General features: G+C 45.2%; 1 protein-coding gene and 2 long non-coding RNA genes across 3 annotated transcripts; 2 read left to right on the forward strand and 1 right to left on the reverse strand.

The window, feature by feature from the left end:
* Positions 1-287: 287 nt before the first annotated feature.
* Positions 288-2,337, forward strand: LOC144147158 (uncharacterized). Its single transcript, XR_013317836.1, has 3 exons — positions 288-414; positions 1,032-1,093; positions 2,147-2,337. It is a non-coding gene; the product is annotated as an uncharacterized LOC144147158 (long non-coding RNA).
* A 3,902-nt stretch (positions 2,338-6,239) lies between these two features.
* Positions 6,240-21,624, reverse strand: LOC144145364 (uncharacterized). The gene is made up of 4 exons (XM_077676938.1): positions 21,403-21,624; positions 9,231-9,320; positions 7,738-7,844; positions 6,240-6,377 (listed from the first exon to the last, which is right to left on the reverse strand). The coding sequence occupies exons 1-4, from the start codon at positions 21,571-21,573 to the stop codon at positions 6,371-6,373; spliced, it is 375 nt and encodes a 124-aa protein (XP_077533064.1). The 5' UTR covers positions 21,574-21,624; the 3' UTR covers positions 6,240-6,370.
* Positions 21,625-22,653: 1,029 nt separating this feature from the next.
* LOC144147160 (uncharacterized) lies at positions 22,654-24,728 on the forward strand. Its single transcript, XR_013317839.1, has 3 exons — positions 22,654-22,805; positions 23,423-23,484; positions 24,536-24,728. It is a non-coding gene; the product is annotated as an uncharacterized LOC144147160 (long non-coding RNA).
* Positions 24,729-25,505: the final 777 nt, after the last annotated feature.

The raw sequence follows: 25,505 nt of genomic DNA on the forward strand, positions 1-25,505 counted from the left end.
TCTAACCGACGGTTCTCTCATCCCGCCTATTTTTCCGCGAAGTCAATTTGTAACACATGCTGGGGTCGTATTGTGTTCACCGGACGAGGTCACTCAATGAACAAAAGCCAACATTTTGTGGTGCCTGCACGACGTAGATGCAGGTACTTTTCTCTATGCTATGATTCTGCTCATTCCAATAAAATATTATAGATAAGCATTGCCCTTTCCACTGCAATACCTATACCTAAGGCTTACTATGTTTATTTCCTGGCAGTCACTGCACTTTTTTAATTGCACCTGTGCCAATCTTTCGTCATTGGCATGATCGCTGTTGACAGTAGGGCAGCAGTATATAATGTCTGGCGCCGGGCTCCATCTGTACCTACAATTCGAGAAATATTTGGCTTGGGCTAGCAGAGCAATTTTGTTTTGGTGAGTGGAGTGTTACAAGTAGTTGCTGCAAGACTATCGGGTGTGCGATTTTTTTTCTCGTGGTTGAAATTGCCTTAGTGGAATTTTTACCGTTAAGTGGAATATTTGAAGGATATGTATATCGCTACTGAATATATAGAGGATGTCCCTACTATCATACACCAAGCTTTAAAAAAACGTGCAATGGCGATACTCGAACAAAACTTAGCGCATAGTGTTTGCAGTACTGTTGAGAAGCGAACAGTATTTTTTTTTTATTGAGAATAATTATTTGTAATGAAATATCTAACTCAAGAATTACCTCAATGACACTTCAGTGATTAGGACAGGACTTCTCGACTTAGATAATAATTATAAAGAATTGGTTAAGTCACATAAAAATGCTGCCTGCTTCTGCACAGTACTGCAAACATTACGCACTAGGTTTTCTTCGGGTTACGCCATTACTCGTTTTATAAATCTTGGTGCAAGATAGCTGGGACACCTTGTATAGCAGCAGAATAACTTTGCGTAGCATACTCAGTGAACATGTGACAGCAAGGTGATTATGTGTATTCCGAGTCTGTGTATTCCACCTCATAATAAAACTGTGCATTCTACCTGTTTTTATTCAACAGAAGACGCACCATGCTTCGTGTTTTTGGACTACCGATTCTGCTTCTCTTCGCTGTCATCCTCGGTAAAGATCCTTATGTTTTAAGATTTAATGTGAAAATCACTTCTTTGCCATTTAGTTCAATTCGAAATTTTTGTGTCGCTATCATTTCTTTTACAAGTAGAGCAGACTATGCCAATATCACTAGTCGGCCGCCTCTACGAACGAATTCATTAAGCGCATTTTTCTCTGTCCAAATATTATGCAGACCGGTAGCAGAAAATTTGTACCGCGTTTGTTTTAAGCTGTGAACTTGTTTAAAACGACATTTTTTTTTTCAGAGGGAGGCCATATTTTACAAAGAATTAACAGCAACCTCCACTCCTATTACTTAAACTTTTTAAAGGAGGCATTTTTTCAGAACCTAGACCATCGCTCAAAATGAAGGCACTCTAAATTTATGCGCAAATTAGAAAAAACACTACAAAGGGGAAGTTACGTTAAACCAGAGCAGTGATGGTGAATAAAGGTTATTCTACCTGGCTGGTTAGCTGCAAGTTTTGTTTTGTATACTAAAAATGTCTCAACTTATTCGCCATGTATTCCAACAGTGGCCGCCCACCCATATGGTCGTTTTTCGAACTATTACCGGCCATAGAAAGTTTGATGTGTCCAGTCCTACATATAATAAAAAAAACAAGGCCTAGCTAAAAAAAATGCAAAAAGGCAAAGCGCTGAAAGTGCTCAGAGTGCTCAGAGTAGTTCACAAATTGCTGCACTTGTCTTTTGTGCATCGTAGCTCTACAGTCTTAAACACTTTTTCAGTGGCCAAACTGACTAAGTGTGTTTCTTGTATTTTCTGCAAGTTTTATTTAAAATATTAGTGATGTAGAGCCTTCACTAAGCAATGGTTGTGAAAAAGTTGACTATTGTGGTTTGTGTAACAATCGTTGTCGAATTCCTAGAAAGGTGCCCAAAAATAAATTCTTACTATAAAATACGTGAACTCAAGCTCTCTACTGAGGGTTTTGCCGAATGTCAATACAATTGAACTACACGGCTACCTTTACCATTTTGAACGTGGCTTTGTAGTAGATAGTTTTTACAACTGCATGGCGGTTTCTTGTCTTTAAACAGCCTTCCTCGCAACTCCAAGTGCAGCCGCCATTGGTGCAGTGAGGGGCAACAATGGAATTGGAGGCGGCCGAGCTGAAGAAGAAATTTCCCGTGCCGACGAAAGGGCTGCAGAAAAGTAATGAAGAACAACTGGTTCAAAATAGAATAGCATCACGTGGTTGGAAGAAACGCCAATAAACGTTTGAGGAAAATCTTTCTGTATTCTATATATATATCTATTAGCAACTGTGGGTCACTATTGCTCGCGAATTATAAGGGTTTATTACGTTCACTTGATTTCTGCCGGTCTACAACACAATTTCTGTAGTATAAATGGTGTTGGTGGGGCTTTACAAAAGAACAGTGGGAAATCGGCACGTGGCATCGCTGACGTCTTGGGATGTCATTATCCAATTAATTTCAATAACAGCAGAAATGGCGTTGCGCATCTCTTTGCCTTCGTTATGCGGTGTAGTGGTTTGTCTTTGCTTGTGTTAATCAGCTCATGCAGCCAAGCATAAATCAATGCATAGTTAAAACCTTTAAAGCCGAGAAAGGCAACTATTTGATATAAAATTTGCGTCAGCACATAGAAGCCCGAAGCAATGCAAATGCTATCAATAAAACGATCCGGTGTTCATAGGAGTTAGTTATACGAAAACGGATACTCTACACGAAAACGCCATTCCAGCATGCTCAGCAGTTACAAGGGGATATCAGACACGCCCATCCCGAGAGTGCAGTGCCTTAGACCAACAAGGTCCCAGTGCTCACAGGTTGGAGTTAAATCACCATCCAAAACAACAGATAACAAAGAACTCTGTTAAATGAACATAAATTTCAAGAAAAAGCTCGTATTAATATAGTCTGTACAAGCCTTGAAGTCACACAGACATGACAGAGCCTCAGACATCTGCAAATAAGGCATAATATTGTCACTTAGACAAAGACGAATAGGCCTAATCAAACTGACTTATTTGGGGCACACTTGGGCCCGTAGACAAGAGAACAAAAAAGTGACTTTGCTCGCTGCTCAGCGTCTCACACAACCCACACGCCCAACGTCTTCGTCAACCTCCGTCCCGCACGGGGCGGTCCAGTCCACTTGGTGATCATGCGAAGGGTGGCCGGGTGTATAATTGATGGTTCGCGCGTCGCGGCAACACCGGCGTGCGCCTGTGGGACGCGCTTAGCTCTGAGGCGTTTGGCGAGCATGCGGCATTATTCCCCTCTTAATTAAGGAAAGCATCGACCCGATGCTCAACTAATAGGCACGTAATAACTCGAATGCCTTGGAGAGACCCGGCGTGGAGACGGCGACCTTGATTGATGGTGTTGCAGTGAGAGTACGGGGCACTTTTGTGCAATGTACTCTGCAATGGCCTGGTGTCTTTGGCCAGGACGCGGTCGAGGAGAGTCGATGGCAAAGCCCCGCAGTCCGAGTCGTCGGTAACGACACTCCCTGTACAAGTGTCCGGCTTCGCCACAATGGTAGCAGACAGGCTGCAAATCCGGAGTGCGCCACAAATCCGTCTTCCTTCGTCGGTCCCCAACGTACGCAGCCGACTGCGCCGACTGCAAAGGCATGCGGGGTCCGGGTACAGAGTACAGCGAAGGAGCTGTTGCGGAGTGCGCCGACTGCACGGAGATGATGGGTCCGGGGTACACAAAAGGAGCTCCTGCGATAGCAGGACGCCGGAGAGCGTCTGCATAGCTCATATGCAGAGGGTCGGGAACCATCTCTGGTGGATCAGCATGGACAGGAGGCGCTCGCAGGGCGTGTTGCACCTCGTCACGAACGACGCTAGCAATAGAACCAATGGAGGGTTGGCGGATGTCGCGGAGGTTTTGTAGTTCCTCGCTGACTATTGAGCGAATCAGCTCTCGAAGTGCATCAGGGTTCTCGAGCGCGTTGCCAAAGCCCCCGGAGTGCGACGCGAAATTAGCTTGGCGCTCATGCAGGCTTGCACGCTGCCGTAGCGTTCTTTCTATCATAGTAGCTTCGGTAATAAATTCCCGCACAGTCTTGGGCGGGCTTCGAACAAGGCCTCCGAACAGCTGTTCCTTTACCCCACGTATCAGGTTTCGTACCTTTTTTTCTTCGGCCATTGCGGAATCAACCCTTCTGAAGAGGCGTTCCATGTCTTCCGCGTACATGGTCACTCTTTCATTCGGGAGCTGAACCATGGATTGCACCTCGCGCTCGGCGTTCTCTCGGCGGTCGCTATTTCCATGTGCTTGCAAAAACTCGCTTCGAAATTCCGTCCACGTCTTTAACCTCCGTTCATTGTTCTCAAACCACGTGCGGGCACCATTTTCTAGGCTGAAGTACACGTGTCTTCACTTCGCCGCGTCTTCCTACTGATTAAAGGCAGCTACTCGTTCGAACTGGTCTAGCCAGTCTTCCGCGTCTTCGAATAGTGCGCCATGGAACGATTTCGGATTGCGAGGGTTTTGGAAATTGATGGGGGGGGGGGGGGAGATGGCCATACCTTGCTACTGGGTTTGTGGTGCACCGGTCCTAGCTCTGGTTTCTTGGAGAAGTCCAAACTCTGGCGACGCTCTTTGAAGGCGCCGGCGCGCCCGGTGAACGGGAGTTTCCACAAGAAAAGGATTCGAAGTGCTCGCGTTGCGGCTCTTCGATGGCGTTCGAACCATGGGATAGGAGTACCCCGCACCTACACCAGTTTGTCACGTAGACATAGACGAATAGGCCTACTCAAACTGATATATTTGGGGCGCACTTGGGCCCGTAGACAAGAGAACAAAAAAGTGACCTTGCTCGCTGCCCAGCGTCTCACACCACCCGCGCGCCCAGCGTCTTCGTCAACCTCCGTCCCGCACGTGGCGGTCCAGTCCACTTGGTGATCCTGCGAGGGGTGGCCGGGTGTATAATTGATGGTTCGCGCGTCGCGGCAACACCGGCATGCGCCTGTGGAACGCGCTTAGCTCTGAGGCGTTTGGCGAACATGCGGCAATATCCAAACCGTTGCCGACCATATTACAAGAGGAGAATGAATGTTCCAGGACACCCGTGTACGGCCGAAGTACGGCCCCCGGAGGACCGCCGAGATGCGGTAAACGGACTCCAGCCGGTCTAAAGCTGCCGGAAATACGGAGATGCTATGGGCATTGGAGTTCAGCCACAGTACGTTAACTGTACTGAGGCCGGTCACTGCATGAGGCGCAACCAGATGACTCAGTCGCGCTGTGCAGCAGTAGGAACCCAGCATTTTGGGTCCACTGCAAACACATCAAACTAATCGCGCGCGCAACCACCAGCCATCCCGCCTTCAGCGCGAAGCGTCAGTGGACACCAAAATTTATTTATTAAACACCCAGGCAGCACGAGCATGTGCGGCCAATCTTTGCCCAAAGAACATGGGCCAGCCCTTTTCCTCCGGGCCAATCTTCGGCCAAAGTGTTTGGCCCTTAGTCCAAAATGGTCCTTGGCCGTGTTAGGCTGGAGCTAGGCTGTCACTTATTGGCCAATCTACTATGGCCGCTAATATCATTGGCTGACCGACCATTGGCCAAAGAAGTATGGCCTACTATTGGTCAAGCATATATGGTCTACCATGGCCGAGCATGTATGGCCTACCATTGGCCCAGCGTGTATGGCCTACAATTGGCCTGATTCAGATTATTCTCTGCACGCCAGAGAAAGCCCGTCCAAGGCTGCTGCCGTGCATGTTCTACAGCAGGCCGTTAACCTTGGAATAACATTGAAAGTATATATTTGATAAATTTTAATTGCATTAAAAATGCTCATAACATATAATTTTAAATACGTCCAAAATGCATTAGTAATGCATTTTAAATACTCAGAAGATACTGCTTCAAATATACTCAAAATGTGTTACTAGTGTATAGTAAATAAAATCATGAATAGATTGAGAGATGCCTTGCAATGTGTCTTAGGGGGAATTGTTAACGTTCAACTAGAAAATTTCATGTTGTGGTTTCGAAAAGTTTTATAGGCTCTAGCCTCAAAATATGCTTCATTGTGGAAATGTAAACCGGCCGTGCTCTGATTGCGGGCCAGCAAATAACTGAAAAGAACAGCATGTATGTGCATAGATTGGCAGTTTTAAAGTTGTTTATTGTACAACTCAGCAAAGTGGCTAATTTTGCCATTACTAAGCAGCAGGAGTGAATGCCTTTCAGCCACCTCTGCAGCCAGCACAGATGCAGCGTTGTGCATCAGAGTCCTCGTACTTCGGATTCTCCGCGCGGGAAATTTCACTAGCACCTGCAGTTAAAAAAAAGAACACAAGGGAAAATATTAGAGAAACATTTCTTTTTTAGAGGCAAATAAATGTCAAATCAATCAGGCCTTTTTTCTAGCCGTACCAACGTTCCTCGTGAGCAAGGATTTTTTAGTTTCCCCTTCAAAGAAAAAAACCGTCATAAAAACAATGACCCTTTGAAGGATGTAAGGCAATGTATGTAATGATAAGCATAGTTTATACCGTCTTGCGGCAGCGACATTGGATCTTCAATACCATTATAAAGAAAAGATGGTGTTTGGGGGGAGGCTTATGTATGGAGATTGTCTAGGGATAAAAATTAGAGAGAATTAGTACAAAAAAAGACATAGCTAACAACGTTACCAAACATGCAACAGCGTTCTTAGCATTACGCTGCTTCTCTTTCTTAGGCGCTTGAGAGTTAACTTGAAATGCTGGCCATTCTAGTTTTTCACTAACTTGGACAAAACTGGTCCGTGACCTCACAGGACGCTAATAACACAAGATAAAAAGTAATCTTATTAACTATAATTATTGTTATGTGTTCCGCATTTCGGCGTCAACTTCTTCAGACATTGCGTGCTAAAGAAATACTGCGCAGCAAAACAGTTTAAAATTGCATGGGCAGGATTCTAGTTGAAAGCTTACATAAAAGTCATTAGATTAGCGTAAGCACTCAACAATGCCTTCAAAGGAAAGGCAAAGTAAGTTTACTTCGAAAAAAAAAGAAAACTTTTAAGCCTCCCTTGAAATTACAAGCTCTGATATGGTAGGCACCTACCCGAACCGATTAAAACAAGATAAACAAGAAAACGTGTATTTTTGCTTACACACATATGTAATTTTCTTGCTCTCCGCCCCACATCACCGGCAATTTTATACTTTTTGCTGTACACAGATAACGTAATCATTTACTTAGGGAGCAACGCAGAAAATAATTATAAATGCTCGCGTCGTTAACATACAAAAAACAGATAAACAGCTGTGATTATCAGGGACCATCAAGTAAAAAGTAGTGGCTTCATAAATACTGGAGACACCTAAAAGAAACTCTTTAAGTTTACCCTTTAGACGCAAATGAGCAACTTCGGCTGCTAAACACAAACAACCGCCAAGCAGCCCACGCGCACCCCTCTAGACTTGCTGTTTTCTGGTGCCTATGGGCGCATTTTTGAAATTATCACTTGACCGCGAGCGGCCTAAGGGCCCCTCTGAACGCGCACACGTGTTCGTGAATGCAATACAAAATTAATACAGCCAGGAGAGGAAAAGTTGCTAGGAAACACAAAAGAGGAAGGGTGGAACGTCTTGAAGTTGCACGTAGTTTCGGGGGAGCGATCCAAGGCACAAAAAGAGACGAACCCGGCCGGGCGACCCGTTCTGGGAATCCATGGGTCTCGTGCCGGGAACTGCTTGCCCCCCTCGCAGCCCCCCTTCCTTCTCCGTCCTTCCTTTTCTGGTTCTTGGTTCTGGGTGGCCATAGGAACGGAAAGTGATTGTAACTTAGCGGTGACTCTCATACAGTTTGTCTTAGATGGACAAATCATTTAGGTCCCTGGGCATGGAGCACTTATTGTCGCTACAGCCAATTGCACCGCAGAATACGTGGGTGGCTTTTAACACATTTCGTCACTTCCAAACATACGGCATAAACTCTTTCATGGGTTTAGTCCACAGAATGGCGACATGCGACAGACCAAAATCGCGAAGGCTACTCGGCTTCTCGCCATATGGCCCAGGCATGCGCATTAGTCGGATGCATGTATGCCACAAACTGGGTTCCTTCCCCTTACGGCGGCTGCTGTGTACATGCGCCGCTGTGAGCGGCTGCTGCGAACAGAAAAAAAAGCTGCGTCCCTAATACACTGAATGATTGTAGGCTGCGATACTTATGTAGTGCAGGTGGGAAACCTCTTTCCCTCTCACACTCTGTTTGTAGGGTTTAACGCGCCGGCGCTACACAGGGGATGAGGCGCGCCGTGGTGGAGGGCTCTGGGTTAATTTTGACCACCTGGGGATCTTTTACGTGCGCCGAAATCTCGAACACACGGGCGTTTTTGCTTTTCTCCTCCATCAGAAAAGCGGCCGCCGCAGCCGGGAATCGAACCCGCGTCCTCGTGCTCAGCAGCGCAACGCCTTAGCCACTGAGCCACCGCGGCGTGTCGATTTTGCTTTTCGCCTCTATCAGAAAAGCGGCCGCCGCGGCCGGGAATCGAACCCGCGACCTCGTGCTCAGCATGAATACACTTCGCAAATTTTTCAAGCGCGTAAACAAGGACGCCGGATTTTCTGTAAACCGGCTGTGCTAAAAACATTCCTGGCTGTTATGTGTTTACTGCTGGTGTTAGTCCTCAATAAGCTCAGACCAGAATAACTCGATCTACAAGGAAACTCGTAGCAACAGTCCCCAGGCCACTCAGCAGGAAACGAGCTAAAAATTAGGCGCAAAAAGGAAAGCAATAAACTCCGTTTTTTTACGTCTCCTTGCTGTTGTTGATTTGTGAATACATTCCTTTGCACGGAGTAGTTACGGTAGCAAAATCTTGCTCGCGTTGGAGGTAAGCTTAACAACCACGTACGCATTTCATAAAAGGCGTTAACACTGTTTGATTGCAAGGCAAACATACATCGACTAATTGTTGTGCGACACCGTACGCGCAAATAGCTGGTAAATTGTGCTTACATTGGCTAGACTGCAATCCTGGTAAAAACGCCGCTGCAACGCGACGTCCAAGCAGAGACTCCGTCCGCACGACGACCGCGCATTGAGGAGTCCGAAAACTTGTAACACCACAAGACAGGCAAAAGAAACGCAGCGAGGGCAGACAAAATGTGAGAAGGGGTGCGCGACTCACCGCACGTACCGGGCACAGGGGAGGAGGTAGTGAGCGGGAGTGAGAGGCGCCGACCTGCTCGTCCTCGCAAGCATAGCCGGCGGTGTCCATCTAAGGCCAATATTTTTCAGAAAAAGAAAATTTTCAAAGCGTCCACAGCGAGACCGCCGTAACAACGCTAGCAAACTGCAAGTGCTTTCATGCATATATATACTCGTTGAGTTAGATGTTTTTGCTTTGCCGATTGCGTTGGTACACCGCCGCTAACATGTTTGTACACCGAGTTTTTATGCCTGCCCTAGACAGCGCAGTAAGTGAAAGTATCTCCCTCAGTTTCTTTTATTATACGTAAACATTAAGGAGAAATTCGCAGTACGTTTATTCATTTGAGATGTATTTTATCCGGCAATTAAGATATGCTTTACGTGAATCTTACGATGCAGCAACTGAAGCAGCCCCTGTAGTGTACTCAAAATGTATTTCGTCAAAGCTTTTTTAATACCTTTAAAAGGTATTTTCAATACATATTTTTCCTGCATTGATAGTGTATCTGTACCATGTTTGTTTCACAAACGTAAAATGCATTAAAAATATATTTCAAATATATTCGGAGTATATTTCTGTGCTTCAGGACTTTTTAAAGTTTACTCAGAGGGCTGCTCTAAATGTAGTTAAGTCAGCGTATTTTTATATTTACAGTGCATTTACACCGTGATCGTTTCGCTGGTAGAAATACAGTTTCAATATATAGGCCTCCTGCGCTGCCCAGGGGGCGCTGCGCAAGCGGCTTCCGGGCAGTACTTCCGGGTAGTACAAAGCTGCGCGGGTCCCATAGGATCCCGTATTGACAGAAGCAAAATGAGCTCGACGTTCCCGATTATTTTGCGCCGTGGTCACCAGCCCATCCCCGACGCGTCCGATCTATTTGAGCGATCAACTTGGCATTAGCGGAAAAAGCTTTGCAGCGCTAAACACGTTTACAGCGCCGACGAAAGTGCCGGGGCCGTGACGGCGTCTGCTACTCGCAGGTTCACCGATCGATGGTCGTACGAAGTGAAATTTTAAGTGATATTTCTAGTTTAAACAAATACTCTAGGTGACAAAAACTTCTCAAAAACAGCCGATAAAAAAAGAAGAGTGACGCAATCGGCGATGATTGCGCTTTAAAAAGCCAGCGAGTCCGGCGGACCGCAGGCTCTCCTGCTGCGGTGCGCCGCTCTTTTGCGTACCTGCACACTATACGTGCACTTTGATTAAACAGTGTTCGTTTGCGTCGCCGTTACGAATACATGGTGCAGCGTTAGATTGCCGTTTTGTTGCGTGTCTCAGTGACAAAATGCCGCGACCGTCAGAAGCGTGAAATCTCTTTTGCGATTCCGAAATTAGTGGCCGTAAAACAAAGTGGTCGGGTGAACTAAGAGGCCACTCGCTTTCCTTGTTTGCTCTCACTTTACGTAATTACGCTCTTGCAGCATACATTCCCAGTTCGCACTTAATAGCCTAGAATGAGGGTCAGCAACGGCCGAGTTCCGTGCAGCCGACACGGCGGAGGGCTGGACGGCAAATCGGGTGGGAGGAGGAGGGGGGCTTTGAATGCAAAGAGAAAAAATTCATCGAATTTCTAATAATATTTGACAATAATCTGGCGAAGTGTGAAGAACTGGAGGACGCCAATTCTCTGTTCTTGCCTCGCTGTCTAACGCCATTTGAAGTCAAAACTGCAGCGTGTCGGCGTTCAGATTCGACGACCCCTGCACTAGAAAACCAACACAGTCAGTGATGGTCGTATGTAAATATTCGGGGCCTCGCGCCGTGTATGCGGCTGTGTTATGTTATGCTGTGACATGTCTGCAGGCAGCGGGCGTGTGATTTGGTGCATGTTTTGCGTCCCTTAATAGCGCTTAATTTGTTTATTTGGCGCTATTGCCCCAGCTACTCGCTAGTATACATGTGTCCTGCCGTTCGTAAATCGTGCGGCGTAAAACGTTACACAAGAATCATTTAGTTTGCGAAAATACGAAACAAAATTTCCACTCGTTTCAAAGACGGTGCCAGGCCAGCAGTGTCAGCTGAGTCGGCTGCGCAATTCTTGCGTTCGCTTGCATGCTGCCGCTGAATCAACCTTTTGCAGTTACCTCAGGATATAGGATGAGAAGCGTTCCGTGTTTATGCTACTCATGAACTTTCCTTTGTCGACCACACGCAAGAAGAAAAACTGTAACTGTCGTCAAACAGTTAAACCACCCGACCTGGCGATACTGTCCCACGCCGCGACCACCGCGACAGCTCGCTCAAAACAAAGCCGATAAATCGGCTTCTTTTAGCGGATATTATTTTGTTTAGCCTCTGCAACTACTTTAAGGGCTATTTCATACAGTATGCAGTCATTTAAACACGCCACAAAGCGCCACAACCAACTTTCACTCTGGCTTGTAATTGAAACACATGGAGGGCGGCGAGGGTCGTCTGCTTTTGTACTACCCAGAGGCGTCGGCCGCTAGGGGCGCTGCATGTCGCCAAAACTCCAGCGCAGGAGGCCTATTCTGAATACCTTAAGCACGCATTCGTCAGGTTCAGTACATTCTTAATCTGTTTGAAGGGTATGTATTTTCAATATTTAGTAAAAATTGCGAAACTGCAATTTTTAATGCACTTGAAATGCGTGTACAAATACAAAGCATATTTGAAGTGCACTTCAAGCTTACTCGTGGGTATTTCAAACGCATTACTTTTAGCTTATGGCCCTTATCCTCCCTCTCTCACCCCTCCTCTTTCCTCAGTTGCACTCAGCCCGACGTTTCAGCAGACAGTAGACTTTCGATTGATTGATCGTAGCGTTTAACGCGCCGACGCAACGCAGGCGATGAGGCGCGCCACAGTGGAAGGCTCAGGATTAATTTCGACCACCTGAGAATCTTTAACGTAGGCCGAAATCTCGTACACACGGGCATTTTTTCTTTTCGCCCCCATCAGAAAAGCTGCAGCCGCGGCCGGGAATCGAACCCGCGACCTCGTGCTCAGCAGCGCAACATCTTAGCCACCGACCCATCGCGGCGGGTGACAGTATTCTTTCACTTCCTCCCCTAAGTTTTTAAACAGGCATATAGTACCGCACAGAACCGATGCTTCTTTTTTCTATGTTTCGTGTGAGGAAAAATCCATAGAAGTAGCTCAAAAGCGTTTTAGTAACGACAAAGGTCCGCTAGGCCGGAAATGTTCGTAAAAAATAGGAAGCGACTGATGCAAGAGTAGAGCGCACGTGGGAGAAACCGTATGGGGTGACGGAGGCGAAGGGGCAAACATTTTTGTGTTTAGGCAAGACGCCACCTCATGCCGGATCTTCCTTCAGCAGTGTCACCAGTAACCTCCATTGGTGTGTCGTTGACTTTATAGATGGCTTGTCCCTGACGATATCGAATATACTACTGAAGTACTTGGCCAACTGATAGCCTCACAAGGAAATTTTACGGAAGTAACTAATGGTAATGCTCTCGTAATAATTAATTTTGGAGACAGATTGATCACCTCGGCTGCGTAAAAATGGCGGCAGTCAAAATTGTGAAGAAAGCGTTCAAATGCGCTAGATTCTCCTTTGCGGTGTTACCTTAATATCCTCGTGTGGTGTCAATGTAGCATTTAGGTGCGCCTTTTTGTTTAGGCCAGCTTCGCCGCAAAAAAATTGTTTGAAGTAGAATTTAGCATCCCACACACTAATATTTCAGTTAAAGCAAGTCTCGTGTTTGCAGCCGTACCTGCTTTATCAGAGCTTGTGAGCTAAACGAGAGAAGTTTCGGCCTATAATGGCCATCATTAGCTGACTCACAGAAAGGGAGATTCGTGGTAGAGATCCCGGCCACCACCAGGCACTCCCGGAACTGCATACCATGCTACTGCATGCCATAGAGTCCCGGCAGACAAGCGGCTCGTTCCCCAGCACCATTGTATTTCCCGCCCTCCACGACCCCTCCTTCTAGAGGTCGCCACGTACACGCGCAATTCTCTCTCCGGAGATCTTTTCTACATGGGTGGCCGCAGAGAAAACGATTAGTCCGCGGCCAGATGCTTTTTGTTCGTCTTCGGACGTTTGTTGGCCAAACAGGAAAGAAGTAATTCGCGCCCAGACTGTTGCCGTTCGTGTTCCGCCTTCCGCTGGCCAAATGGGAAACGATTACTGTGTGGCCACACGCTCTTTGCTCGTCATCAGACGTAGGGTGGCCATGGAGAAAGTGCGTACTCCGTGGGCAGAAGCTTGTCGTTCATCAGGGGACCTAGACTGGCCAAACAGACAACGCGGCTCCCGTGGCCAGACGCTTGCAGTTCGTCTTCCGACCTCACCGGGCCAAAAATGAAACAAGTAATCTGTGTCCGGACGCGTGGTGTTCGTCGTCGAACATATTGTTACCAATAAAAATACATGTTCTCTGTGGCCAGATGCTTGCCTTTGGTGTAAATACCTAAGCTGGCCGAACAGACAAGTATTCCGTGACCAAATGCATGCCAAAAAACATAGGTTCTCTGGCAGTCCAAGCTTTGCCATTGGCTACACAGGACAAGCATCGGCCAAAAATAGGCCAAAGGTTGGCCACGTTTTCCCTGCTGCCTGGGCAGTGCTCCCAAATCGTCGTTCCTTTAATCGCTATGCCTGCTTTACTGTCGAATATAGAAAATATTCAGTTCTTTTAGAAGCTGGAATAGATGTATCGTCTATGTCCTGATATCTTCAGTGGGGCGGCTTACTTGCAATAAATGGGGAAGGAGGGGTGTCGGGAGGCTGTTGAATTTAACAAAGATGGAAGTGCCGCTTTTAGCCAATTTTATTTAGGACAATCTTGCTGAGCACTCAAGCTCTGATAAATCAACTATTTTAACATTAGTTTCTTGACCAGTTTTTTTGTATGTAAAACCGGCGCGAATGCCTTAACGAAGCGTTTTGGTGCTCCACAAAAACTGAGGAGCATTCAATATATTTTCCTTCACACAAAAAGTATTTCCAGTATTTGCCCATGTTTCTTGCAAAGAAACGTTCTACATGATCAACTTTTCTGATGATCCTTCACAGGGCTGATCCCTGGAGAGATCGAACAAGTGCTTTCGTTTTCAATATTTGTTTATGTTGTTTTCATGAGTTACGTGCACGGCACCTAATTTCCCAAGAGAACCTAATTTTCCTATAATGTCGCACTAGGGTAAGAAAATTCTAGATGCGTTGCGAATGACGCCTTGCTTCAAGTGGCTGCAGTTGTATCCCTCTGTGTTCATTCAAGGAACGGCATAAGGCTAGAGTTTCATACTTTGTTTAAAACCAGTTACATAGCAATGGTAGTATTCGTGCAGCAAACCTTGCATACTGCAATGAATAAAAAAATAAATATCTCATTGGTGAAATTGGACTGCGGACGGTTCTCAAACCGTCGGAGGACAACTTGCGGCTGCGCAACTTTATTTATTTATTTATTTATTTATTTATTTATTTATTTATTTATTCCTTCTTGCTTTTGCATGCACTACAGCAGGCAGATACATAACCCTAAGCATCAAATATGAGACCAAATAACAAAGTATTTCCAAAAAGCGCGGTGAAAATCTTCATTATAAACAGTTGGTACAACCATCCCTGGAAGATAATTACACTCTTGCAGGGTGTCGAACCACAATTTTTTCGGGTACGGTTCGGGTTCGGGTTCAAGCCTTTCGGGTTCGGTTCCGGAGCACCATTCCGTTCCGGTTCGAACCAGTTCGAACCGGTTCAAACGGGTTCGGAAACTAAAATGCAGGCGTGTTTTTTTGTTAATTTTTTGTGAACGGTGTTAGTTTCCTTGTCAAGTTTTTTTGTGCAAATGTTTTGTCTTGGCCAAATTAAAGCGATCCTGCAACACTTTATCAACTTTTTTATAAATCTTCAATGCTTGTAGAAAGTAGTCAACCTAGACATCCAGTACTAAGATTAGGGGGTGGCAAACTACCTCAGACAAAAATTACGGCTCTGTCCACATTAGATACCTTAGAAACTTACTTAAAATATTTGTCCCTTTTTCCTAGTCTTGGCGTTCTTCTACCGCTGTAATGACGTCATTACAGTGGTGTAGCGGCTATTTTCCGGCTTTCGTTAAGTTGTGACTCTAAAAAGAAAGCCACAAAAGCGAAGCAGAAACTGAACGTGTATCTGCTGAGACTAGCACATCACCCGACTGCTGCTCTGTGTTGTAGCTATAGATTTCGCAGTGCTTGCAGATGCGCAGAAAAGAGTGAAGAAATTGTTCGAAAGTGTTGAAGACATCCTGTAATAGTAAAATATACTGGAAAATGTATTCTGTAGTAGGTCCACGATTACAACATTACTTTAAGTGAAGTAAAAAAATTCGCTGGAACACTTAAGGCGTGTATTTGTATGATTGAGAAAACATTACTCATTATGGCCACAAGTGTAGTTTCATTAATTGAATTTTGTTCATTTTTATTTTTATTTCTTTAAATTTGATTCTTGGCTCATAACACTGCAGTTTTATACCCGCAGTTTTTTTCTTGAGGAAACAAAAATATCACTAGACAATTGCGATACTCGGTAATGCGAAATTTGAGTGCAGCGTTAACTATAGTCTTCTGGGCAACGGCGAATAGCTCGGCAACGGCGCAAACCACCCAAACTTTCGTAAAACTCCTTTCAAAAGAAATATATGCTTCCCTTGAACCTCCTAAAAACGCCCCTAAAATAACATAAGTACTTCCCGAGCGAGCCGTAATAGGCTCCTATTCAACTGCCTAAAAATTCCATAAAGATCACTTAAAAACGCCCTTGCAAAGTAATCAATACTCCATTTTGATCTCCTTAAATTCTCCCAAACATTTCTTAACACTCCCTAAATACCTCCTTTCTATCACCTAAAAACGCCCTGTTTTGAGGAGGCAAACAAAACCTCCCTGTTCAATGTAGTAAATAAATCCTACAAGGAGGACCACTAGAGTTCAAGAGAAAAAGAACCTCTATGGAGTATATGGAAGGAAAAAAAGTTTCGAGTGTAAGCCATTTCACTGGTACCCCCTTCTGTCCCCCCCCCCCAAAAAAAAAATAACCTGAACGCGGGAGTGTGACAGAAAGGAAGTGCGTGCTAGGATTGAGTGCAAAGAGGTAGGAGACGTTGGGATAGGGAACGCAAGACAGGCTGAAGGTCGGGTGCCCTCAGAAAGGCGACAATCACCCGAGGGGGACGACTATACAACAGCATACTTCGCCAACTCTGCCGGCACAGCGAAGACCGCACAATATGGTCGGGTAATCAATTATCTCTAGGCACTCGATGTTTGGGACGGATAGCCTGGCCATCATTCAGCACCGCCAGGGCGAAGCACATCCTGAAGAAGACCAACCGCTCCTCCAGCATGTCCAGGCACACGTGGAAGGTGCGGGGGAGCCTCGACTGGCCCCAAGTTATCCGGGACACCACGGGTTCTGGTGGGTCTACCGTTCGAGCCAGTCAAGGCTGTGGCGAAAGAAGATCCGAACGCTACCCTAAGAGCACCAGGCACCCCTTCTGGGGATGTGTTCCTGAAATCTACGTTTCTACCATAGATACGCCTTACGGAGCACATGTAGAACTGTGAAGAAGGTCTTTTTTGTGTTGGTGACATTTAGCCTCTTCTAGAACTGGGGTTGTTTCTCCCGGGATTATTTTTTGTTTCCTTTTTTTTAGAGCGTGTGTTAAGTGCCGTCTTCTTTGGCGCGTTTTCCACGTATCCAGTTTATTCAGCCCTTTCATAAATGTTTCCGGCTTCTCTTTAGACCCGTGTGGTCTCTGGTGCGTTCCTTGTCACGTGTGCGCCATCATGTTGTTTATTCACAACCAAACCCTGATATTGTCGTACCGACAGTGTTTAAAAGCGTTATTCTTTGTTGTGCTGGATATTTGGGGAAATTTAGGCATGTCTGTCTGTCTGTCTGCCTGTCTGTCTGTCTGTCTGTCTGTTTGTCTTTCTGTCTGTCTGTCAATCGCATCAGCAGTCTGGCGAAAAGTAAAGGAATACTTGAACCATAGGTTTATATAGGCCAAGTTGTGCGAATAACAATCTTGAACATACTTCATGCGGTTGAGCAGTCTTCAGGAAAAAGAAAACACCTTGATGGAAGTAATTGTAGTACCGGAGCGGCAGAGAGATTTTAAACTTTACAAAAATCTGCCAGACCGAAACAAGTAAGCCTAGACATGTCAATACCAGCAGCAACTGGCAGTATCCACTAAATTTGGTAGAGCATCATAGCAATATACGTACAGCCAGAGACGCCTCCAGGTTTGCGGCGTTTGCCGAGTAACCCTTTACGGACTAGCCAATGTCCAACAGCCTCAGATTGAAGGGGTAGACCATCCAACCAGACAGAAAGGAAGCAGCAACGGAGGGCAACGGTGATCCACAACGAAAAGTCCAAAGCCTATAGCACGCATGCCGATGTAGCACAGGGACACAAACGCGAGCCGCCATAGAGCGCACGCCTAAGAAGAGAAGACACCATAAAGGGTTGACAGCGCATAAACACGACGGCACAAGGAAGAGGAGACAGGACAAGCGCTGAACTACAACTGATATTTTATTTCGCCATGAAAGACATATAAACCAAGACACACCCAATCACAAGGCCCAAAAAAATATGACAAACACTTATGACGCGCCCCGCCTTCTACGCTCATTGCACAAGATACTGTTTTTCTTTTTCTGATAGTGCAACAGATGGTCTGCTGACGCAATTTTTATGAAGACGTTCAATCTCGAGGGCCTCCATAACCTCCCGTGTATGTCTGTCCTTCCCTCTAGCAATGACTGAGCAGTCCCCGAATAGCGGCACGCAGGCGCAATCTTTGCAGTGTGCAGCTAGGTGGCCCGAAACAGTCGTCTTTTCTACGAGGTTTTTATGTTCTCTCAGCTATCATTATCGAGGCCCTCGAGATTGAACGTCTTCATAAAAATTGCGTCAGCAGACCATCTGTTGCACTATCAGAAAAAGAAAAACAGTATCTTGTGCAAAGAGCGTAGAAGGCGGGGCGCGTCATAAGTGTTTGTCATATTTTTTTGGACCTTGTGATTGGGTGTGTCTTGGTTTATATGTCTTTCATGGCGAAATAAAATATCAGTTGTAGTTCAGCGCTTGTCCTGTCTCCTCTTCCTTGTGCCGTCGTGTTTATGCGCAGTCAACCCTTTATGATGCTACACCAACTAGCCCCCCAAGCCATCCTCGTGAAAGAGAAGACAGTTTTGCTGCGACGGCTTGGCGATCGCTATGGCAAGAGGAATGGTAAAAAGTGGAAGCGCGGTCGACCTTTTGGAGTTTCACATATTTTTGTAGATTTCAGTAGGGCGATGGTAGCGAAAGGGATGTTGTGCGCCGACAGAGAACTCCCCTAAACCGTGCTTATTTTACGGACAGCGAGATTGGTTGTGGCCGGCTACCCCGCAATAGCACCATAGCCGACCATAATGGGGTGTTCACCGAAAGTAGGTTTTCCAAAAGTTGGGGTGGTCACCGCATGTGGAAGCGCAGCTGACATTAGATGAAAGTATGGAGCCTCCTGGTGATGAAGTTCAAGCGGGCGAGGGCGACAAACCGGAGCCACATGGGCCTTGGCTTCGGAATCGCTGGGAGATTTTGGCGTCAGGAGGTTCCCAGTCCTGCGGCTGCACTACTTCTCTAATGACTGCCGTGAGGGGAGGAAGCAGATGTGGAGGCGTCGTTGGGAAGAACTTCCTTTGCTCTTCCGGACTAGTGCGGGGGTGGTCTCTTAGTGTATCAACAGAAATGCGCATTCCGTGCGCGCTGTCGCATCCACCACAGTAAGCAATAAACGTTCATACTGCGTAGCACGCATTTTAAGGGCCTTCTCAAACGGGCTAGCAGCCACCACTAATTCGAAGACGAAGTGGCGCACAAAACGGCCAATCCCAGCGAACGTTTTTGTTCACTCCACGCATTGGAATGCGTAACTTTTTGTTTTCTGCCATTTCTATTGAAGCTCGCCAGAACAGTCTCTTCAGCTCTTTCACGAACTTTCACTTTTGTTAGGGTATTGCGTACGCTTATCCAGCAAGGCTTCCACCCGCTCTTCCTGCTCAACAGTATTGAATGCAATTAAAATTGCGTAATTAAACCTCGACTAAGTCGAAACCTCAGCCGGCATTTAGGCCTTACGGGACCACGGTGTAGACTACGATTATGTAAAAATGGTAAAGGATATTTACATTCGGTCCACAGCTACCATCATGCTCCATAAAGAGTGCAGTACAATACCTATAAGGAAGGGTGTCAGACCAGAAAACACAATCTTTCCAATGTTATTCACAGCGTCTTTATTAGAAGTATCCTGAAGATTTGATGGGAAACAGGTGGGAGTAACTATTATTGGAGACTACCTGAGTAACCTAAGATTCGCTGATGACATTGCCTTGTTAAGTAACTCGGGAGACGAATTGCAAAGGGTGCTTACCGCACTGGACAAACAGAGTAGAACCGTGGGCCCGAAAATTAGTATGGAGAAAACAAAAGTAATGATTGATAACCTCGGGACAGCACAGCAATTTGAGATAGGTGATGAGGCAGAAGAAGTTGTAAACGAATATATCTACTTAGGCCAATCTGTGACCCAAATCTCATCAATGAGGCGAAGATGACTAGAAGGATAAGAATTGGGTGGTGTGCAATCAGCAGGTATTTTCAGATAATGAGTGGCAGCCTGCCATTGTCCTTTAAGAAGAAAGTTTATGACAGCTGAATCTTATCAGTACTCACCTATGGGGCAGAAACTTGCAGGCTCACTAAGAGGGTTCAATCTAAAATGAGGATGATTCAGCGAGCATTGAAACGGAAAATGATAAGTGTACCACTAAGGGACAAGAAGAGAGCTGAGTGGATCAGGGAACATACTCGTGTTAAGGACATATTACTAGAAATTAAGAAATGGACGTGGGCCGGGCATGTGGTGCGAAGGCAAGATAACCGTTGGTCATTAAGGGTGATGATTAAAACCTTGACAGTACTCTTGGGAGCAAGCTACGTTTTTCTACAAAATTGTGCCGGATCTTCAAAGTAAAAGAGCACATGTCTGCGAGCCTCGTCGTCGCCTCAGCGGTTAAGCAACATGAACTATTCCACTTTCTCCAACCAGTCTTCGCAAGCCTCCAATATGACCCCTGAAAAGATAATCCATGTAGTGATGGACCACTTTGCAAAGTGGTCGGTCCCTACAAACACGTTACAGTCATCCCGCAAGCTACGTGGGTAAGGGTAGGGCCCATTTTATTGCAAGCAACGATTTCCCAGGGTCGCTTGTTATCAACTGGTGGCAGCAATGCCGACAGGAAAACACTCCGCGTTCTATTCTCTGGCCTTCATGACACATTTCGGCATACCTCAGCCCATCCTGCCTTTTGTTTGGCGAAGTTAAAGAACAACATAACTCGTCACATGCCTTTCTGCCAAACCTGTGTCCAGCCATTCCACAATAATGAACGTAATTAGTAAGCACGCCGGAACGCACGCCGATCAACGAACGCCCGCGCAGCTCCCCTGCCGTGGTTTGAACCGTGGCGACACCGATCGGAGCGGGCGGAAACTATAATGGCAAACTGTTCGCATGGCGACGCAGTGAAACATCCCCCTCACGAGGAGTACGATCAAATGCAGAGCATTTCCGGGGGCGCACGACGTTAAGTAGTTTGCGTTACGTTAATGTTGTTGCACTTGTGGCAACTGCTGACGAGAGAGCGCTCGTCAGCAGTAATTTGAATAAGTCAAGGATATAAGGCGCGTTCGTAACCTCCCATTCTGTGTCGGCTTTGTGGCGCAGTGGGTAGAGCACCATGTACATTGCGCTCCGCCCGCAGGGTCGAGGGATCGAAACCAGGCGCCGGATAGTATTTTTTTTATATAGTGTAGGGGGAGGGGTGCGGATTACGACTACGGACGCCTACGGACGTCAACGTGGGTGACATCGTGAGTTACTGAAATGCTCTGCATTTAAAACGTTCCTCAACATTTGGGGTACAAAAGTGCGGAAAGGAAATGTATAGGCTGCATCATCAGCATGCGAAATACAACGCGAAGGAGAAAATCCTCAGCTAGCATGTATGAGATAAACACACAGCTGTTGCTCATGGGAGCAGCGCCTTGTGTCGGTTGTGCTCAACAACGTTACGGCAAAATCCGTGTACTGACCATTTTTCGGCTGACTAGCGTAACACAGTGTGCCCAAGCTTCCACGGTGGCCACGACTTCCCGAACTTCCGCGTCCAAAAATGATTTCTGGGGGGTGCCTCGTAGCTCATCAGCGACATCATCCTGCGACCCCTTCCTGTGCTGCATGGAAAAATCATAGGGCGGTAGCATAAGCACGCAGCGAGGATGACGTTCAAAATTTTTCGGAAAACGCTGCAGCGATGTAAATGTGTTGCAGCCTATCTGATTCATGAAAGACGCACCGCCTAAATACAAGCCAAAATTTTCAGGACAAACATGATTGACACACGCGTGCGGACTGTGTTTACTGTTCCACTCATTAGCCGTAGTAGTTATTATGACAATCCCTACGTTCACAGACGTTCACTGAAAAAGTCAACATTTCTACCGAACTTTTATTTCTTTCACTGTCATCAAAACTAAGACACGGTAAATAAAATATTACAGCCCACTGTAAGCTTCTTTAGGGTATATGATTATGCATCAAATATTTTCCTTTTACTCTGAAATACGGCATGGCTGTTATTCTGGGTCGGGACAATAGTTATTCATTTGTCATTGTGAGGAACGTATTTTTATGCGTGGTTTATTTGACCAAAGTTACATTTATTTTAAAGGAAAATAGGTACATTCATAGATTCTGTTTGTGCCTTGCTATGTCTAATTTATGTACAAAACAGCATTTTTGCGAGAACATATACCTGCCAAAAATGATTGCTTGCGTACGATAAGGGCAAAGGGGATTGGCCACTTGCAAGCTTTATTTTTTTTACGTTTCATAAATGACAGTATTCAACAGGGCAACGTGACCGCCGCAATTTCAGATTTTGTTTCGGCTCTTGCTCGGTCAATGAGCCCGAAAACAGCATTAGGATAATTAAAAATATCCGTCAATGGCGTTCGCGCTCGATCCAGGGATGGCAACAGCTGTTTTGTCAGTTACGTTCTAACCGACGGTTCTCTCATCCCGCCTAAATCAGCAAAAACAAATACCTATTTTTCTGCGAAGTCTCCTTGTAACACATGGTGGGTGTCGTATAGTGTTCACCGAACGAGGTTGCTCAATGAACAAAAGCCAACATTTTGCGGTGTCTGCACGACGTAGATGCAGGTACTTTTCTCTATGCTATGATTCTGGTCATTCCATGAAAATATTTAAGAGGAGCATTGCCCTTTCCACTGCAATACCTTTACCTCAGGCTTACAAAGTTTATTTCTTCTCAGTCACTGCCCTTTTTTAATTGCATCTCTGCCAATCTTTCGTCATTGGCATGATCACTGTTGACAGTAGGGCAGCAGTATATAATGTCTGACGCCGAGCTCCATCTGAACCTAGAATTCAAGAAATATTTGGCTTGGGCTAGCAGAGCAATTCTTTTTTGGTGAGTGGAGTGTTACAAGTAGTTGCTGCAACACTATCGGGTGTGTGATTTTTTTTCTCGTGGTTGAAATTGCCTTAGCGGAATTTTTACCGTTAAGCGGAATACTTTAGGATATGTAAATCACTACTGACTATATAGAGGATGTCCCAGCTATCATACACCAAGCTTTAAAAAGTGCAATGGCGATACTCGAAGAAAACGTAGCGCTTAATGTTTGCAGTACTGTTGAGAAGCGAACAGTATTTTTTTTCTTTAATGGGAATAAATATTTGTAATGAAATATCTAACTCAAGAATTACCTTATTGACACTTCAGTGATGAGGACAGGACTTCTCGACTTAGATAATAATTATAATTAATTTGTTAAGTCACATTAAAAATGCTGCCTGCTTCTCCACAGTACTGAAAACATTACGCACTAGGTTTTCTTCGGGTTACGCCATTATTCGTTTTATAAACCTCGGTGCATGATAGCTGGGACACCTTGTATAGCAGCAGTATAACTTTGCGTAACATACTCAGTGAAAATGTGACAGCAAGGTGATTATGTGTATTCCGAGTCTGTGTATTCCACCTCCTAATAAATCTGTGCATTCCGCCTCTTTTTTATTCAACAGAAGACGCACCATGCTTCGTGTTTTTGGACTACCTATTCTGCTTCTCTTCGCTGTCATCCTCGGTAAAGATCCTTATGTTTTAAGATTTAATGTGAAAATCACTTCTTTGCCATTTAGTTCAATTCGAAATTTTTGTGTCGCTATCATTTCTCTTACAAGTAGAGCAGACTATGCCAATATCACTAGTCGGCCGCCTCTACGAACGAATTCATTAAGCGCATTTTTCTCTGTCCAAATATTATGCGGACGAGTAGCAGAAAATTTGTACCGCGTTTGTTTTAAGCTGTGAACTTGTTTAAAACGACTTTTTTTTTTCAGAGGAAGGCCATATTTTACAAAGAATTAACAGCAACCTCCACTCCTATTACTTAAACTTTTTAAAGGAGGCATTTTTTCAGAACCTAGACCATCGCTCAAAATGAAGGCACTCTAAATTTATGCGCAAATTAGAAAAAAACACTACAAAGGGGAAGTTACGTTAAACCAGAGCAGTGATGGTGAGTAAAGGTTATTCTACCTGGCTGGTTAGCTGCAAGTTTTGTTTTGTATAATAAAAATGTCTCAACTTATTCGTCATGTATTCCAACAGTGGCCGCCCACCCATATGGTCGTTTTTCGAACTATTACCGGCCATAGAAAGTTTGATGTGTCCAGTCCTACATATAATAAAAACAACAAGGCCTAGCTAAAAAATGCACAAAGGCAAAGCGCTGAAAGTGCTCAGAGTGCTCAGAGTAGTTCACAAATTGCTGCACTTGTCTTTTGTGCATTGTAGCTCTATAGTCGAAAACACTTTTTCAGTGGCCAAACTGACTAAGTGTGTTTCTTGTATTTTCTGCAAGTTTTATTTAAAATAGTAGTGATGTAGAGCCTTCACTAAGGAATGGTTGTGAAAAAGTTGACTATTGTGGTTTGTGTAACAATCGTTGTCGAATTCCTAGAAAGGTGGCCAAAAATAAAGTCTTACTATAAAATACGTGGACTCAAGCTCTCTACTGAGGATTTTGCCGAATGTCAATACAATTGAACTACACGGCGACCTTTACCATTTTGAACGTGGCTTTGTAGTAGATAGTTTTTACAACTGCATGACTGTTTCTTGTCTTTAAACAGCCTTCCTCGCAACTCCAAGTGCAGCCGCCATTGGTGCAGTGAGGGGCAACAATGGAATTGGAGGTGGCCGAGCTGAAGAAGAAATTTCCGGTGCCGAAGAAAGGGCTGCAGAAAAGTAATGAAGAACAACTGGTTCAAAATAGAATAGCGTCACGTGGTTGGAAGAAACGCCAATAAACGTTTGAGGAAAATCTTTCTGTATTCTATATATATCTATTAGCAACTGTGGGTCACTATTGCTCGCGAATTGTAAGGTTTTATTACGTTCATTTGATTTCGGCCGGTCTACAACACAATTTATGTAGTATAAATGGTGTTGGTGGGGCTTCACAAAAGAACAGTGGGAAATCGGCGCGTGGCATCACTGACGTCTTGGGATGTCATTATCCAAATAATTTCAATAACAGCAGAAATGGCGTTACGCATCTCTTTGCCTTCGTTATGCGGTGTAGTGGTTTGTCTTTGCTTGTGTTAATCAGTTCATGAAGCCAAACATAAATCAATGCTTAGTTAAAACCTTTAAAGCCGAGAAAGGCAACTATTTGATATAAAATTTGCGTCAGCACATAGAAGCCCGAAGCAATGCAACTGCTATCAATAAAACGATCCGGTGTTCATCGGAGTTAGTTATACGAAAACAGATACTCTACACGAACACGCCATTCCAGCATGCTCAGCAGTTACAAGGGGATATCAGACACGCCCATCCCGAGAGTGCAGTGCCTTAGACCAACAAGGTCCCAGTGCTCACAGGTTGGAGTTAAATCACCATCCAAAACAACAGATAACAAAGAATTCTGATAAATGAACATAAATTTCAAGAAAAAGCTCGTATTAATATAGTCTGTACAAGCCTTGAAGTCACACAGACATGACAGAGCCTCAGACATCCACAAATAAGGCATAATATTGTCACTTAGACAAAGACGAATAGGCCTAATCAAACTGACTTATTTGGGGCACACTTGGG

This window comes from Haemaphysalis longicornis, unplaced genomic scaffold (genome assembly GCF_048455015.1).
Source record: "Haemaphysalis longicornis isolate Haplotype H1 unplaced genomic scaffold, Haemaphysalis longicornis Haplotype H1 scaffold_7, whole genome shotgun sequence".
NCBI classification, from domain to species: domain Eukaryota; kingdom Metazoa; phylum Arthropoda; class Arachnida; order Ixodida; family Ixodidae; genus Haemaphysalis; species Haemaphysalis longicornis.